This window comes from Sebastes fasciatus, chromosome 17 (genome assembly GCF_043250625.1).
Source record: "Sebastes fasciatus isolate fSebFas1 chromosome 17, fSebFas1.pri, whole genome shotgun sequence".
In the NCBI taxonomy this organism is placed as follows: Eukaryota; Metazoa; Chordata; class Actinopteri; order Perciformes; family Sebastidae; genus Sebastes; species Sebastes fasciatus.
The window spans coordinates 21,856,917-21,875,521 of NC_133811.1; the positions used below are offsets into that span (position 1 = coordinate 21,856,917).

The window sequence follows — 18,605 nt, forward strand, 5'->3', positions numbered from 1 at the left end:
GAATATGTGCAGGGTAACAGCTGTGATACAAGATCAATAGCCATTTTGATGTATATATTTATTTCATTGCATATTGTTATTAAAACAGAGGCTACATTAATTATAAAATAACAATAAAGGTGTCAATATCCATGGTGGGTTACCTGGGCATAGGTCAGTCTAAAGTAGAATAGCCTACTAAACTCCCCAAATGGTTATTCTACAATTAGAAAGCTTATCACCGCCCACCAGGTCCTGCCTCCCCCTCCTCTAACTCCAGATATACCCCCTCCCCTCTATACTCCAGGCGCAGTCAGGAGCCTCATTGCGACAGTGGAGAGTTGTGTGAAAGACCAGATAAGCCACTCTGGGAATGGGATCACAAATCAGAAGCAAGAAGAACTTTGCCTTCTTTCGGGTCTTCCCACTCCGAAGATATCTGTTCATCCAAAGGGAATAAACGTTTTCCTCTGAGCAGAAGAAGGAACAGGTGTAAGAACATCACAAATGGGATAAAGAAGTGGTATTTTTTTGCCAAATAGGCATGTAAGTTTTCACTTATTTTTTTTTTAACTTTTAAGATAGAGCCATTGCTTTAAAGTGAGGTGTGGAGATCCTGTGGTCTACATGCTCTATATCCTAGAATAAAGCAGCGGAAGTCTTTTGTTATAGAAAGGCTGTGTGTTTGTAAAGGTGCGTCTCTGGGGTCCTGTGGTATATGGGGCGCTAAAAAGGTGTCAAAGTACGCACAGAGGTTTTATTGAGTTTCCATCTGAGTCACAATGGCAAAGTGGTTCAAGGAGTTCCCCATCAATCTGAAGAACGGTACCGACAGGATCCGCTCAGCCTCCGAGTCAGGCTCACAACAACCCAGTAAAGCCAGTAAAGTTGGGCTGGTTGGTACCAAAACATCTGGTTCCACCAAAACAGGAGGTGGTGGAGGAGTCGGGTCTCTGCTGTCCGGGAGAAACCGAAAGAACTCGGCTATAGAGTTGAGTAGAACCGGTGTCAGCTCCCTGAAAGATGGGAAAGTTTGGGAAAGTCTCCTCCTGTCTGGGAAGAGTCGTAAGAACTCCAAAGCTGAGCCGGTGTTTGAGGAGCAGCAGCAGCAGCAGCAGCAGCAGCAGCACAGAGCTGCTGTGAAGAGCTCCTCTCCATCTGCCAACGCCTTCATCAGCCGGCTGATCAGGGTGGACAAACAGGACAAAAGCCCCAACTTCAACACTTCAACCATCACCAACCAAGTGGTACCTGAAGCTGAGAAACCAGCAGCCCAGAGCAAAACAGAGATGGTGAGAAAATCTATTTCACTTATATTTTTAGAGGCTTGATAGTTTTATTATTGATATAACAAAGGGACAAAGTAATTTTGTTCTAAATAAATGATGTGGGGTTGGCTGATTTAGATTTGTTTGCCTATAAAGTAATTAAGTACTGCAATTGAGTCCCAAGGAAATATCTGACAACTCGGTTACTATTTTATATTTCAGATTAAGATGTTGTAAAACCTGAGGTGAAAAAATCAGTGGTGAAATGTAACTAAGTACTTTTACTCAAATACTGTACTTAAGTAGGCTACAATTTTGAACTACTTGTAGCCTACTTGTAGCATACTTCTTGTACAATTCATAGTTTTTTTACTCCACTACTTTACTTACTGGTTACTTACTGGATTAATAAAGTACCTACCTACCTATAATAAACTAATAAATCATAATGTGTTAGATAAAGGAGCACTATATACAGTAGTTAAAATAAACCCCACATTTACTAGCTGCAATATTAGTGATATTTTCACATTAATGTATCAATAAGTATAATCTGATAATGGGCCGCTCTGCATAATAAGTACTTTCACTTTTGGTATTTTATGTATATTTTGAGGATACTTTTGAATGCATGACTATTACTTGTAACAGAGTATTTTTATTTTATTTTTTTAGGTTTTTTATTTTAATAAAAGATCTGAATACTTCTTCCACCATTGGCAATCATAATTTCTTAATTTATTATAATGTTGTAAATGTAAATCAGCTTTTATTGTACACAGCACAGCACACAGTAGTAGAATTTAGTCTCTGCATTTAACTCGTCCTACTACTAGGAGCAGTGGGCAGCTACTATTCAGCTGTAAAGTCCAGGGGACGTGAACCTACGACCCTCTGGTTCCCAAGCCAAGTCCCTATGGGCTGAGCTACTGCCGCCTCATGATACAGTATCATAACAATGACATTAATCTTTCTGTCACCTAACGAGTATTTACTTTTAAGTACATTTTGTTTTGCCATGGCATAAAACTCTGACTAACTTTTACTTTTAACTGAGTATCTCCACAGTGTGGTATCGCTACTGTTGATTGATTGTTGGTGTTCGGAAGTGAAATTAAACTAAGTTATTGTGCAGCTTTCTCTTGTTCTAGCAGTAAGTGCAACAAAACTACCATGTGGTGTCATCAATACTGTTGACAATGAAGTAGCAAGGATCCAGTCCAAGCTCTGAAAATTGATATTATTGTTTCAGTGTCTCCCTCCTTCCTCCTTTGTCTCCACTATCCCCATTGTGTCCACTCTTCCCAGTCTGTCTTTCTCTATCTCTCCTTCTCTTCCTCTCCACCCCTCGTCTTTACACCCGCCCTCCTCGCCTTATTGAATACAAAGCTGTGGTCAGACATGAGGCCTTACCTTCCTCTCCTGTATGTAATCTGGTTCAGTATCCCCCCCTCCTCCTCCTCTTCCTCCACCTCATCCCTCTCTTTCACTACATTCAGGCCCCCTGGTGAAGAAGGCTATCATGTTATAAAAAGCATCGTGTTATTTGACACTTAGGCGCTAACCCAAGTCCCCTCCAGCGTGGCTTTGAAAAAAAAAAAAAGATAGTGAAGTCAGGGATAGTGATAATGGAGAGATGGTGAGAAAAAAAGACGCATAAAAGAGGAGGAGGAAGAATGAAACGGGAGTTTTATATTTCAGAAAGGGAGTAAATCCCCGTTCTTGATCTCAAATTCATGTTTGCCGCAGCCACTATAGGTTTGATTGGTGGAGTTACTGTGAGTTATAGTTTCCCTGTTAATGGAGAATATGAAGTTAGAGGTGAAGGTGTAACATGCTGTAAGACTTGACCAAGGAAAACATGTACCTCTCTAAACTAAACACTTTACCAACACTCTGAGTGTCAGCCTGTCAACAATCTGCTACTTTATTCAAACACCAACCAATGCCAACATTTCTTTGTCAAGGGAACACGACCGAAAGTGATTAGAGAGAGAGACAACTTCTTTTTATGGTTTGCCATTGTCTCTTTGCCAGTGGCTTGCAAAACAAACATGAAGTTATACGGCACTGATAAGATGACAAGACAGTCAGGCCTGTGTGGTGTCACAGAATAGAGAGATAATGAATGTGAAGACAGTGAGATTTACAATAGAGAGTGTCTCTTGATGAAGAGTCAGGTATTCTTCTGACTAGCTGTCTCGTAGTTTACTGGAGTTTGTTTGACATCGACACCAAACGTGTTAATTTGAACTGCTTTTAAACTAGATGTGAAATAATTGATCGTTTAGCTGATCAAAAATTAGTTGGCAAAAATATACCCCCGAAAAAATGCGGGTTACAGCTTTTCAAATGTGAGGATTTGAATATATTTGGCTTTTGGACTATTGTTTGGACAAGCTAGACATTTGGCAAAATATAATGGGCATTTTTCACTATTTTCTGACATCTTATAGACGAAACAGTTAAGTTATTAATCAAGAAAATAATCAGCTGATTGACCAATAATTACCGATAATTGAATTTATCTGAATATTTGAATAATATCTCAATATATCTGTAATATATTTGAATGTTTTTAAACTAGATGATATTTAACACTATTAATCATATAAAGGTGGATAATGTTACAATTTCCTACCAGACAGTTATCCTGGAAATGACCATAGTCTTTTTTTCTTTCTTTTTTCAGTAGGTTTGGTTGGATATTTGTACTAATACCACTTAGAGTGGCAGAAGCTGGGTGATTCAACTGTTTATCTGTTACTTTAGCCATCTATGTCGACTCTTCTGCAGGTGTTGAAAGCTGTTTCCTGTGCAGACAGCTTGTTAGAGCTGGTAGCACAATCTTTACATCTCCTGGGAACTTCAGAAGTACTTAGTACTCCCTAGTTAGGGAATCCCTGTTTGTTTGATCTTTTAAATCACATTTTTAGCCCTTTATTATTTGGTGCCATTCTGAAAACTTTAATTGTTTTTTCAGACATTTAAGTATTTAATTATGTATTAAAAATACAGTGATTTCCTGTTTTGTTTTTTATCCAGGTGATCATCCTTGAGGATTACGCAGATCCTTTTGATGCTCAGAAGACCAGAGAGCAAAGGGAGGCGGAGCGGGTCGGGGAGAACGATGGTTACATGGAGCCTTACGACGCCCAGCAGATGATTACTGGTGAGACTTTCATCAATATACTCTTCCTGCCTTCTGTTGTAGCTGCCAGCTGTTCCAGTAAAAGCTGTGATCTTTCATTCAGCCCCTGAATCACTTCATCTGTACAGATGACGTTGGACCATGTAGTCCCGGCCTGTGTGAATGAATCCCAATTTCAGTCTCTGCAGGCCGAGCAGTGAGAACACAAACTCGTTCCCCTAGTGCTCTCTGCACCCCATGGGGTCACCATGGCAACTGCGCTGCGTTCGGACAATGGGTGCAGTTTCCTGCCCCTGCTTCCTCTTTCCTGTCTCTGTTTCCTGGTACTATTCTCTAAAAAGGAAGTTGGCTCTCCCCGACCTCCTCTCTGTGTAACCCCCTATATGGACCTGTCTGACCATTTATCAAAACTTCCCAGCATCTAGGAAGACTGGCGGTCCGTCGTCCAATCGCATGCTCTACTGACCTTTCATTCCATCACTCCATTGTTTGAACTAAAAGGGTTACACAATAGCCCGCTGTGAACGTGAACATGTTTTATTGCGGTGCGCTCCTGTAGGTTCTACTTCAATCAGTGGCCGTGCTGCTTCCAGGCCTCCTCGGAGAAGTCTACAGAGGATGTGATGATGTGACTGAGTCAATTTATGAGGCTTAAATCATTTTGAGGAAGTAAGCAGGAGTCTGATGTCACTCTGACTCAATAAACAAGGCCATGAGAGTAGGGCAGCGTTATTATTAATGCAGAAGCTGACATCAGTTACTTATCAGAATCCCCTCTTATAAAAGCTTTAACAGTTGTAACTAATGGCTTTAAAGGAACAGTGTTTAACATTTCAGGTCATGTCTGTAAAGGGGAGACTTGTGGGTACCCATAGAACCCATTTTCATTCACATATCTTGAGGTCAGAGGTCAAGGGACCCCTTTGAAAATGGCTATGCCAGTTTTTCCTCGTCAAAATTTTGCACAAGTTTGGAGCGTTTTTTTAATCTCCTTCGCATTAAGCTAGTATGACATGTTGGTACCAATGGAATCATTAGGTTTTCTTTTCTTTTGACTCTAGCTTTAAAACTGAGCTCGCTACAACCTCAAAATCATAAGTTGTGATAATGTGTTAAAGAAATTAGTGGTGTTAAAACAAATTTGCGTTAACGCGTTATCGCGTTTTCTTTGACAGCCCTACTTGTAACTGATCTATTGAGCATTTAGTAGGCTAATTGATTTGATAAAGCCATTAGATACAATTTATAAACCTTTTATAAGGAGTGCCTCATTAGAAGTGGTACTGTTATGGTTATTGAAGCTTGCATCCTGTCAATATTGACTTTGACTTTGGCATCTATGCTTTGACAGTTGATGCAGACTGCCTCCAGTGTTTTTCAGTCACTTGTCGTTTGCTGACGTCATGTTCCCTAAAGCTGCTGCAGGTGATGTCATCATCCATCACTCCAGTCTGCCTCTCCAGGTGGTAGATGTTTAATCTTTAATCCCTTTGTTTTCTTCCTGCTAGAGATTAGACGTCGGGGGTCCAAGGACCTGCTGAAGGTGTGTGTGCTGATGGAGACCAGCGAGGAGACGGCAGAGGAAGGTCAGCCCGTGCCCTTACAGATATACGACATCCCGTATGAGGGGAGTGGTGATGGGGACAAGACGCGCCCCGAGCTGGATCCTCGACCCTCCACTGAGTACGAGCTGCCCTGGGAGTGGAGGAAGGAGCACATTGTCAGAACTCTGTCGGGTACACAATACGTTTGTTACATTACATCCAACTAGACACAATGATATCTGAGAACAAGGAAATGTTTGCTCATCTTTATACCTCAAATTGCTTTTAAATAAAAGAAATACATCATTGACTACAGTGTTGCTGAACTCATACAGCCTCTCCTCTGCCTCATACATTTGTTCAAAAACAACAACTCAGGCCTGCTCTCACATTTATATTTCATATGCTGCATAGACCAACAGCATATTGAATAACATCTTGCATGAATCATCAAACTGCCGTCTTCTTATTCTATATTTACTGGAGGCTTCAGCGCCCGGTTCAAACTCAGGCACAGAGTCAGTAGTTTCTTTACATGACTTGATATCTTCTCTCGTCTCTCCTCTTCCCCCAGCACAGTTTGACAGCCCTGAACGGCAAACCAAAGATGAGACACCTCACCCCACACTCACCAGGCAGCCCCAACATCCTCCAACCCAGCCGCCGCCATCGCAGCAGAATCAACATCTGAGGCAGAAGAGCTGGACCCAGAAGATCCTGCGGTCCTCTCCTCCGACCCTGTCGCCATCCTCCAACCCCAGTAGCAACCCTGAACCCGAGGCCTGCTGCGTTCACCCCTCCCTGCCCCTGGAGAAACAGAGGTGAGGAGACATTGAAAACTGTAATAACCAAACTATTTTAAAAGTAATTCTAATGTTCTGAATGTCAGAATGTGTTCCTTGTTTCTTATTCTTGCAATAAACCTCCACACTCCAGATTTTTTATAGATTACAGTGTTACGTAAGAGTCACTCATTTCCAAGGGGTTTGTATGAAATGAGGCTCTAGATTTGATCAATAGCAGATGAAGTCTAATCCACCTCCCACTCCCACCCTCTGTCTCGGTCTCAGCTGGTACCATGGCTGTGTGACTCGCCAGGAGGCGGAGCTCCAGCTGCAGTCCTGCAAAGAGGCCAGCTTCCTGGTCAGGAACAGCGAGTCGGACAACAGCAAGTACTCCATCGCCCTCAAGTGAGTGCAACCTGAAAGTGCATCAGTAGTGTCTAAGGGGCTGAAAAATCACGTATTGATCACATACTGTGTACAAGGATTAAAATTAGGGCTGTCAATCAATTAAAATATCTAATCACAATTAATCCCATGATTGTCCATAGTCGCGATTAATTGCACATTTTTTATCTCTTCAAAATTTACCTTAAAGGAAATGTATATATTTATTATTGGAAATCAATTAACACAAAACCACCTTCACAACCTGCCCAAACTGCATGTGATTATCATAAAGTGGGCATGTCTGTAAAGGGGAGACTGGTGGGTACATCTCCTTGTTGGGAGCTTTTAATACAGTGTGCAGATTTTCTATTTGATTCTTGCCTTAGTTTGATTATTATTGATCCAGCACCTGTTGAAGTTTTTTTGATTGTGTTCTCTCTACACCCTGTTCATAATTCATATTTTTACTATCATTGTTCTTATTGTCAACAAATCCCTTTAAAAGACCAGAACCAAACGATACATTTCACACGCGTGTGTGCAACAGATTTACATCTTATATCAGCACACTATTGCATTGGCTAACATGTTTTTTCATTAGTTTATTTTGAGTTAATTTATTTATTTAAATTTTAAAGGGACCAAGTTTACACATAAATGTCACCATTTAATGCACTTTACCAGATTATAACGTTAAACTAATCTGCATCTGTAGTCCCACATAAATCCCACATACATCGGCCTGCTGCCGTGCATACTCACTAGACCACTAATGTGTAAAAATAGTCCCCAACAAATTTACTATTTACTACCGTTTGAGTGATGTTTGCTGAAAACTACAGTGCCCAGCTGTTTTAGGAAATAATTTACTGTTTTATAATAATTAAAATATATATTTATGACCAATTTTATTGGGAGCGAAAAAACAGATTGTTGATGTTGGTCTTTTCATGATATAAGACAAATGTAGAATAATGCTGGTTTAATCTTTTATCTCTTTTTATTTTACGTTAATAAATATAAAGCACAAAAGTAAGTGAAATAAATAAGATCAAACTTGTATAATGCAAAATGTAAAATTGGTTAACTCTTTTCTCTCCTTCCCTCTCGTCTGTGTGTGTGTGACTCAGGACGAGCCAAGGCTGCGTTCACATCATCGTGGCCCAGACCAAAGAGAGCGGCTACACCCTGGACCAGAGCAGCTGCGTGTTCCCCAGCATCCCAGAGGTGGTGCACCACTACTGCACCCAGCGGCTGCCTTTCGACGGCGCCGAGCACATGACTCTGCTGCACCCAGTACCTCGCATCCACTGACTCCACCCCACACCCTACCCCTGCTTAGGTATACAAAACAAACACACCTCTGGGCCTTTTCCTGCATGGACAACATGTTTATCAGTCAAGACCTCACCTCTCCCATCAATGTGTACTTCTACAGCTCTGTCTCACTTTATAACCTCCTGTATGACCCTACATTGTGTGTTCTTTTTATTTGATGATAAGAAACATTTGCATTGTGTCTCTCTGGATGTCTTCTTCTGTCTTTATTTTACTTTGATGTGCAGCTGATGCAAAACCTCTAGGCTGCTGTTTTGCATGTAAACAAGGGGAGAAGCAGGACGCAGACGACGAGGCACTTTTAATGATTCAATGAGAGTTGGATTGGGACCAAGACTCATACACGGATGTTTAATTATCCAACGTGGCTCTATCAGAAGCTACACGTGATACTTTTTGTTACTGATACTAACTTACTATGAAGCAGAAAGGAGTGAAACTCAGCAGTTTGTGGCTCTCTTTCCCTCTCTGGTGGACGTGCTGGTACACTACACCAACATGCCAACACAAAGAATTCTCTTCTTTCCTCAAAACTGATAGTCGGTCAAATCCACACACAGAGCATATCATTACACTCATCAAGATATGAACAAAGACAAGCTTATTTTAATATTTGTGCTTGCAGCATATTTCTAATTTATGCTCTTATGCTTGTTAGTCGTCTGTAACCACTGCCCCTTGAGGTTTTCCTCCGTTTTACTGTGAATGAGGGAGTTGTTTCCATTGTATTATGTGTGCACTGTGAAGAGTGAGTGATTCACCCTGATGCAATGTGCCTTGCAGGACCATGGCTTAGTGTTTTTCATGGCGAGAACTGAGGCCACGTTTCATCTTTGATTTTCTGCTAAACAAGCCTGTTAATTATGGGGGAATATCTGTAAAATAAACCTGAAAATTAGAGTGATTGGTGGTAAGAAAACACTGTAAAATGAATGGGTTTTGACATCTTTAAATAGGGATCACTTATAGATATAAGTGTGAGAAATTAATGACAGATTTTGCAATAAAATAATCAAGAAACAATGTTTAAACTGTAAAAAAACAACAAAAAAAACATTGTTCATTCAGACCTTTGTTGCTAAAAAGTAATGCTGTTCTCCCTCAGGGTTTAAAGGTGCTATTGATACCACATGATACCAACGTTGTTTTACTATTAGCTCACAAGCCTTGTTAGAAGTGGGAACCAAATGTCAGATATCTTCCACAGAGATAAACAAAACATTCATTTTGGACCCGCCAAGACTTTAAAAATGATTAATTCACAATCAATATCTCAATACTTTAATTCGGCACCTTTCTAAAGGCTCTGCGGATGTTTTTTTTTGTTTGTTTTTTTAACATTCGTCTACATAAAAATGTTATCAATAACACCTTTAATGCCCCCTGGTGCTAGAGGCAGAACACCACATTGAGATGTGGTAACTATATTATATTCCCTGAAGTCTTTTTCTTCATCGTGTATTTTAAATGTAACTCAAACATGTGTATGTGTACTCTTAATTTAGAGATGCTGGAAATCATTTGGACAACTCTGATCTGTAACACAGCCAGGTTTACAATAAAATATGGTATAACTAGAGTTAAGTTTTGTCTTATGTTACGTATTTGTTGGAGAGCCGCCACTTTTATGTCCCTTGAAAGATTTAAGGGATGTCAGTTTGTAGTTTTTGGCAGAGCACTGAAGCAGACGTTCTGTACGAGGAGACACACCTGCTATACTTTTTCACCATTCTTGTTTTTGAGACCTGTTGTTCAAACATCGTAAAACTCATTAGAATAAAAGTTCTTGAATGTCGATGCTGGAGATCCCCCTGTGAGCGTCTCTCTGATCCCAATAAATCAGCAACATGAACAGCAACACGTGAGGGTGTTTGTCTCGGTGATGTGCGCTCTGAAAGGGAGTGATCAAAGCATCAAACTGCCTCATTGTCCCTGAGGAGCCGGCCTCTTCACAGATGCCGGAATGACTGAATGAGGGCACTTTTGAGCATAATGAATCTTTTAACTTGCGAGAGCTTGATTGTGGTTTCAGCGGTTTGGTAATTTGTCTGGAAGTTTAAGTGCTCCATTTCGCTAAAAGGGGAGAGATTATTATGCCAGGTTAGAGTGAAAAGGTGAGAAGGAAAGGTCTTGGGGAGGGATTAGGTTTAGGCAGCAGGATCATGTTGAGGACAAACATCTTATGTATACCTGCAAGGAGCACCTTGTGTAGATCTGAGGTAAATGCAGCACTAAAACAGACAAAGTGTAAGAGTAGTATCATTACACCTGTGTCAAGGACGTTTAATGTGAAGGGAAAAAACAGCAATTGACACCAACCCTCTGTCCTTTTCTTACGTATCATTCGCCCCTCTCCTTTACCTCACTCTGTTCGCTGTTACCCGAGGCTGATATCTGTCTGTCACCTTGACTCTCGGGGAGGACACTATCACTGTTTGCTCCTATTGGGTGCCAAGAGTTTGCGTCTTAATTTATGAAGGCAAGTGATCCACAGGTTACATTTCATCACGCTAAAACCAGAGGTAACTTTCAGCGGGCTGGTTGCAGGTGACGTAGGCTATGAGACACTTTTAGACTGTTGTCAGGCCATTAGATAGGCGTTATCAGTCGCTATAAGCACCATAGATGTGGGTCAATAGGGGCCTACTACATCTAATAGTAAGTTTTATCATCTATTCACATGGGCGATAACCGAAAGAAGGTTTAAAAGAACACGACAGCGACATTTTCGACCGTAGTAATTATGGCAGGCAGAAGTGGAAGTCAGGTGCTGAAGTATAGACAGTGTGAAAGGGCTTTCACCCAGGAGACCAAGTTTTGCATCCCGTGTAGTGAAACGTAATTATTTTAAGCCAAAACATTATGTTTTTTCCCTAAACTTAACTGTTTGTGTTGCTTACACCTTAAGAAGTTGTAGTTTTCTTGCCTAAACCTAAAGAAGCCTTTTTGTTTGTGTTCAAAACGTAACGTTTCATTCAGTTTTACAACATGTTAGAACGTGTTGCTTTTAAGTTTCGCTTTCACTTTTGCAACATGGTAGGTGTAGTAGACCCCTAATGACCCACATTTATGGTGCTTATAGCGACTGATAATGCACATTTAAAAGTCTGATAACAGTCAAATCGGGTGACCTGCTTAGCGAGAAAAAAAAGTATTAAGGTCAGGTAAGTAAAAGTACCAATACAACAATGTAAATATCAGCAAAATGAAAGTATCAAAAGTTCTGCATACAGATGGTTTCTGTATATGACATAGGATTTGATTGTTAGCACTGATGCATCAATGTGTAAAGCAGCATTTTACTGTTTTAGCAGGCCTACTTACCTGGGGTCAGGAGACAAATCTGCAGAGCCGTGAGATGATTAATGGGGTGAAAAGAAGAAAAAAACAATCTAATCTTTGCATTTTTTTTGGTAAAATATTGGATCATTTCAGTATAAAAAAAAAAATTAAATCATGTGAAAAGTTTAGAGTGTAAATGTGTCTTTGGTGGAAGTGCTAACAACTCATCTGAAATGTGACAAGGGGCCCCAACTAGACACACAAGCCAAAAAGATAAGGAACCACTGGTTTAATCTTTAACAATGTGGTGTATTCTATGATTATAATATGTTTTTATATATACAATATAGAGGGCTTATTCTTAAGGGTAAATAGGAGTAGAAGTATAACGTAAGTTAAAATAGAGATACAATACTTGAGTAAATGTGATTGGAGCCTGTTATATCAGAGCATGTTCTTTATGAATTGTGAGTGCCAGCTCCTTGTAATTCATATGTCTCCTGACAGCTCGCTGGCAGCGTTCTGCAGCCATAAGGGCTCCCAGCGCTCTTCTATCAAGATGGATTTCATGAACCTGAGGAAAGCAGGCCTTCTCAAATTCATCCCAAGAGAGAGAGCGAGCTACACCTGGAAAGGAATTAATCATCACATGATATAGACCTGGAGCCATCTTTGCCACTGTATACTTGAATGAATAATTTCATTTTGTTCTCACATGCATGCCACCCTACTCCCATACAATCGCTGCCGCCCTTCTCAAGCTTGCATGACGGCTTGACGTGATCCCTGTGTGATGGACGCGGTGGCTTGACATCTGGGCGCCGCTTGACCTGATCTGTTGGTAACCGAAGTGTCCCTACCTCCCTTATCAGATGCTTCAGGCTCGCTGCCAGTGACATGGCCCCGGCTTTGTGTTGCCCATCTCCTTTCCTCACACTGGCAGCTCCTGCCATGTGTGATCCATCCGCAGAGACTCTTCTTGCCTTTTAGGTGGAACCGACTCACCTTGTAAGGTCAGGCGTGTTTTTAGATACTGTTTGGTAGTAGGATGTCCTCAAGCCATTGTTTGTCCAAGTGTGGTTGAGAATTAAGTAAGTGCCCCAGAGCATAAACTCCTTGTGGATGCCTGGCTCTCATCTGAACTGATACACATCAGTTACCTGCCTAAATTTGATTGAACAAACATCAGCCTCCTCTCACAGAATCCCATTGGAATTTCATTGCATTTAATAAGCACTCAATTTAAATACTAAAATACATTTATAGTCTAAAATATGCACAAAATAACCCTTATTAGACTTGAAAGGACAGTATTCACCAGTCCAAACTGTGGTGAAATATAAGTATACATTTACTCTAGTACTGTACTTTCCATTTGATGTTACTTTATACTTCTACTCCACTTCATTTCAGAGGGAAATATTGTACTTTTTACTACATTTATAAGAGTTTACATAAAAAAAACACAATGCACTGTTAAAGATTCATAGTTCCCAGTCGTTTTGGCTTGTGTCCCCTCACAGAAAAAAGCAGTGTGTGGTTGGATCCCCTTCACATATAAAATGTCTAGTTAGTTCGAGTTGTTAACAGTTTAACCAAAGAGTGATTTTGTCTCTAAACTTCCCAGATGGTTTTATTTGAATTAAAAAATCAAAGATTAGAGAAAAGTCTTAAAAAGATTCATGTAAATTTGTGTAGAAAAACTTTCTACCCCATTAATCATCTCATGACCCTTAGATGTATCCTGTGACCCTTTGGAGGGGGGTGACCCCTAGGTTGGGAAAAACCACTGGACTAAAGGTTTGAATGCAATACTTTACTTGTTACTTTTTTTACATGGTTGTATTGGCACGTTTACTTAAAAATGCTAAATTCAGAGCATTTCCATTGCCTCCACATGCCTCTCAACATGGCGACAGCTGAGCTGGTGGTTGCAGCTAACAGTGCTAACAGTGTAAACAACAAGTTAAGAGCTGACAGAGCTAACAGTGTTAACCTGGGGGGGAAGGAAGGTGGTCCTACGCTTCTGAGGCAACGCTGTCAGTCGGGACAGCGTTATCAGCTGTAACCGCCATATAAGAGTAGGGCAGAGTGGCGGCCGTTAGTTAGTCAGTGGGGCACGCTCATATGCACTAAAATGCACTAAAAGGCATGCATCGCCGGCCCGGCTATGTTAATAAAGCACGGAGAAGCTCGGATTACAACACACATAGAGGGAGAGTGACTTCATTCTCTGCTCAGGGAGACATTACTCCTTTATATCTTTACATAGCAAATAGTTGTTTGATGCTATATTAATGCTCTGGATATCGTTACAGAACAAGATCTGAATACTTCTTCCACCACTGTAGGTATAGGCTGCTGTATGTCTGATATATGTAACTGTTATTGCAGTTTGTTTTTGGCATAATGTTGTCAGGTCTTTTTAAACTGTTTCCTTTGGCATATTAATTTCCTTTTTTTATTGCACCTGCAGTTGCCTTAAAAACTGCCGTTTGTATTATTTTGTCTACCCTCTTTTGTCCCACATGAGAACAGAACAGAAGAGGTTGTTTGTTTCCCTCCAGGCTACAACAGGGTTAACAGCCACAGACTATTGTTTTGTTTTGAATTGTTTACCTATCTGCAGGGCCCAGCACCTCCAGCTCAAATATTCAAACCGTCCAATCAGAGGACGCCTTCAGAGAACACAGCAGCAGAAGAATGAAAGCAGATAGGGGCGAGCCACGCCCATAGACGCTGGCTGACCTGGAATCAGTCTATCAATATCTCTGAAGGTAAGAAGAGGAGGCTCATCAGTGTTCAAGCACAATTACACCCAGAAGTGAAGAAATCCCTCCGGCTGACAGGCGAGGATCTGTGATTCAGCCGCTCAGCGTTTCTTCTTTAAAACTGACGGGCAGCTGGGAAAGCCAATGAGGTGGAAGAAGACGTGTTGATTTACTGATCTGTGTGTGTGTGTGTGTGTGTTGGACACTGAGGGACAGTAAGTGTGCTAACAGTCACAGCAACTTGAGCATTCCTCTGTGATTATACCACTGCTTTCCAAGTTACATACTTCCCTAATGTGCTCCATAAATTGGATTCACTCCTCGCGTATGCACTCCTTCCTTCATTCACAAACACACACACATGCACACAAACACTCTTTATCTTTCCTCACACCCTCTCTTTCTTTCTTTCTTTCTTTCTTTCTTTCTTTCTTTCTTTCTTTCTCTCGCTTCCTCTCCTCCCTCTGTCTCTTGCTCTTTTGAAGAAGTTTTTCCATGCACATCCAAGTCAAACATCTGGGTCAGCTTATATCTAGTGGAACAAGACTTGCAGGATATTGTTGGCAGGATGTGTGAGCTGGAGCAGTTTACTCTGTGGGAATCCCCAATACACACACACATAAACAGACACAGAGCGTGGACGCTCACACTCCAACACACACTTTTGCTGGCATTGTTTCTCTCAACTTGATTTCCAGGTGCAGCGATTCATGCCCGTCATGTCCACGAATACTTGAGGGATTTCTAAGAATGCGAAACCAAACACGCCACAATAAAATAGTTGGTTAAATGCCACGTTTAATATTTTTGGAAGAATGCACATTGGTTATTACCAAAAGGGATTACAAAATATGCGCAAGAGAGGGGATAAATCATGTTGTATTGTTCAACGCTGAGTACATACAATTAATATGATAATCTGTAATATATGTTCACAAATGTGCAAGGAGTGCTCAAACATCCGGGTGTGCGTTCTGCTAAACTTCCTTTCCTTTCCAGAGCCTTACAAGAAACGGTCAAAACTGCTATATTTTGGTTGAAAGAAGTTGAAATCTACCCTGTTCTGTATGTGAAGTCACTCACTGCTTTGAGTGCGACTAGCTCCGGATATGCTGCGTGGTATGGAAAAACAGTTGCAGAGGAGAAAACACCACTCCTGCTGAATGCCCCCGTGTACTGTGAGCCCACAAACTATCTGCTGGACCGCTCCCCTCCTGTGTAGTTTACAAATTGCACAAGACAAAAATCCATTGCAGCTCTGTCCTCTTTCTCTTACAGTTATTTCCCCTCCTCCCCCTCTTCCTCTTCCCCCTCTTTCCACCTCTCCCTCCCACTTTTCTCCCTCTCTTGCACTGATTCATTTCTTCTCCGCCGACTCCGCCGGTTTCTCATCTTTGACATCCAGGAAGAAGTCATTGCAGGCGACGGTGAGGGCGCCCATCAGGATGATGAACTCGGTGAAGTCCACCTCCCCGTCGTTGTTGGCGTCCAAGTCGTTCATCACCTTCTCAACCGCTTCATTATCTTTGGAGCCCTGTGAGGAGGCCGAACAGAGAAAGAGTTAAGAATGTGTGCTCTGTTATGTGTGTGTGCGGGCATACATCACTGCGCAAGCTTGTCTGGACTTGCGCGTCTGAGTATGTGAGCGCATACCTTCACTTTGCACTAGTGCACATTATTTCACACACTCCTTCTCTTACCCCTAAGTAAGTCCCCAGCTCCTCTAGTAGCAGCTCCTTCAGTTCGCCCCGGCTCAGCGTGTACTTGTCGCCCTCCTTCCCAGAGTACTTGTGGAAGGTTTTTATGAGCATTTGCATGGCGCTCTCCAGGTTGGAACTGGGCTCCTTGGACATTCTGGGGAAGGTCAAAGGTCAAAAAGGTCAGACTCTGTCACAAAATGCCCGCTCCAGCCCCAGCTGCATGTGCGGTCACATGGCAGTCAAGGGTGAAGCCACCAAGTCAAAGTGACAGTAGGACAGACAGATGGATGGAAGGAAGGATGTTTTCCCCATTTCTACACAATGGGTTGAATAACGCTCTGCGTGTAGCAGACGCTATTACTGACCCTAATGTAAATAGTGTGGTCACTGTGTGTGTGTTTGACCTTACTGGGTTTTTATGTTTCAGAGGTTTGGATGGAAAGATGGAGGATAGCTTTTGGGAAAGCTTTTTGAACAATCTTACACACATTGTGTCCGGCATCTTGGAGCTTCTTTATGCTGGACTTGTGGAGAGACTGCACAGACAGACACAGATAAGTCAGTCAATGATGCAAAGTTAAAAGGGTGAAGTTTTTCCTGTCTCAATATATTTAGAAAATGCACACTTAAATAGTAGATAGTTCTAAGAACATTTGTTGTCCACTTCTTGAGTTATCGCTCTTGTAAGCTGAATGGGTAATGCATGGAACAATTAACGCTGTGGTATCGTTGAAAAGTGGTTTCAATGTTGAACTCTGTCTGTTGATCGTGTAACAGCCTCATCATTCAAGATGGAGACCAGGAGGGAAACACAAAACTCGTCTGGTAATCACATTCAGAGACTAAGAGGCCGAGTAACCTAACCAGCATACTCTAGACACTTACTTCCACACTTGCTCAAGTCTAAAGTTTAGGGATCTAGCTATCTAAAAATAAAAGTCAATGGCATAATTTTGAAGCTAACCCATATACGAGGGACACAATCTATCAACCCCCGTGCATGACTTATTAACTATGAACTATTATATAAAGAGACAGGGATGCAGGGATAATGTCAGTCAGCGGTTATCGCCTGTCATCATGCTGCGGAGCGTTGTGCCGGAGAGGTCCGAGTCGTAGGCCGAGCGGAGACAAATGAGGAGGCGAGTGGACACCAAAGCTGGCTAACTGGAAAATCTATACGGGTCATCTGTCTCACTCGCTGACACAATACAATAGGAAACCATGGAGACGAGAATGCTGTCAGTAACACAATATTGAGTATGATGGAGCATTGTCTACGTTGAGTGGCCTATGAGGTTAAAACATTTGGTTAAAAAAAAGGCAGGACATATTGGTTAATCCATGCTTATAGTTGTTATTCATACATTTTAAATACTTTATTCTACAACAATGCCAGTATATTGTCATTTCTTAACACCGCATTGCCACTAATCCCTATTGGCTTCACTTGTTTGATGTATAAACTCCCTGTCATGTTCTTCTCAAAGCTTGCACATCAAACGGAAGCAAAACAGCATAAGAAAAAAAGTTCAAATGGCTCCCACAGACCTCTGCTGCTCTGAGTGCCCACTACCCAGCGTCGTTCTGCTCTGGAGATAATTACTGAAGTTCCACAGCTGACACAAAATGCTTTTTAATTTACTTTACAAGTAGACCTTCGATAAATGCAGAGGAGAAAGTAGAGTGAAGAAACCCCTCGGAGCTGTCTGTCTTACCTGAGTGTTGATGGAGGGCCTCCTTTGTCTGTGAAGAGGTGCAGGGGACTGAGCCAAGGCAGAGATGGATGGGGAGAGAGTTTGCCAGTGGCTTAAATATCACCTGCCCCTCTCCCTCCTCCCCCTCCTCCTCTTCCTCACCCCCCAAACTCCTTCACCCTATTACATACTCTCTACTTTTGTTTCTCTATCCTCCCTCTTTCTCTCTTTGCAGGTGCTTTCTCTCCATCACATACAAGACAACTGGATTCTTCAAGTTCTGCAAGTAACAAAACGCATAGTCGGGTTGTAAAAAAATATCGAAAATATCGAGTATCACGATATTATGTTTTGTTATACTGTATAGATTCTCAAAAAAACTGTATAGATTTTATATAATTATATATAAAAAAGTTAGTTTATATAGTTTACATGCAAAGATTAACTAGCACTCAGTTCTTGCAAGTAACCGAGCACATAGTCGGGGTGTAGGAAAATATTGAGTATCGCGATAATATGTTTTGCGATACTATATCGATTCTCAAAAACACTATAGATTTTATATAGTTATATATAAAAAGTTAGTTTATATAGTTTACTTGCATAACTCTTACTCAGTACTTTAGTTCATTTGCAAAGAGATGCACCCTCTCAGTGTTTGTGCCCTCTCAGTGTTTGTGCCCTCTCAAAGTAGTGCTATGAA

At 41.4% G+C, this 18,605-nt stretch overlaps 2 protein-coding genes across 4 annotated transcripts; one reads left to right on the forward strand and one right to left on the reverse strand.

Annotated features, from left to right (window-relative positions):
* Positions 1-281: 281 nt before the first annotated feature.
* LOC141754521 (SH2 domain-containing adapter protein E-like) lies at positions 282-8,569 on the forward strand. The gene is made up of 6 exons (XM_074613636.1): positions 282-1,271; positions 4,293-4,419; positions 5,907-6,134; positions 6,517-6,763; positions 7,013-7,132; positions 8,245-8,569. The coding sequence occupies exons 1-6, from the start codon at positions 762-764 to the stop codon at positions 8,426-8,428; spliced, it is 1,416 nt and encodes a 471-aa protein (XP_074469737.1). The 5' UTR covers positions 282-761; the 3' UTR covers positions 8,429-8,569.
* Positions 8,570-15,289: 6,720 nt separating this feature from the next.
* On the reverse strand, positions 15,290-18,010 carry s100s (S100 calcium binding protein S). 3 transcript variants are annotated; one of them, XM_074614235.1, is made up of 4 exons: positions 17,924-18,010; positions 16,694-16,741; positions 16,206-16,359; positions 15,290-16,039 (listed from the first exon to the last, which is right to left on the reverse strand). In XM_074614235.1, exons 2-4 carry the CDS (start codon positions 16,705-16,707, stop codon positions 15,863-15,865), a joined length of 345 nt encoding a protein of 114 aa, XP_074470336.1. In that variant the 5' UTR covers positions 16,708-16,741; positions 17,924-18,010; the 3' UTR covers positions 15,290-15,862. The 3 variants fall into 3 exon arrangements, with proteins under 3 accessions (XP_074470336.1, XP_074470338.1, XP_074470337.1); XM_074614237.1 differs by having other exon boundaries at positions 16,690-16,741; positions 17,924-17,979; XM_074614236.1 differs by lacking the exon at positions 16,694-16,741 and having other exon boundaries at positions 17,924-18,001.
* Positions 18,011-18,605: the final 595 nt, after the last annotated feature.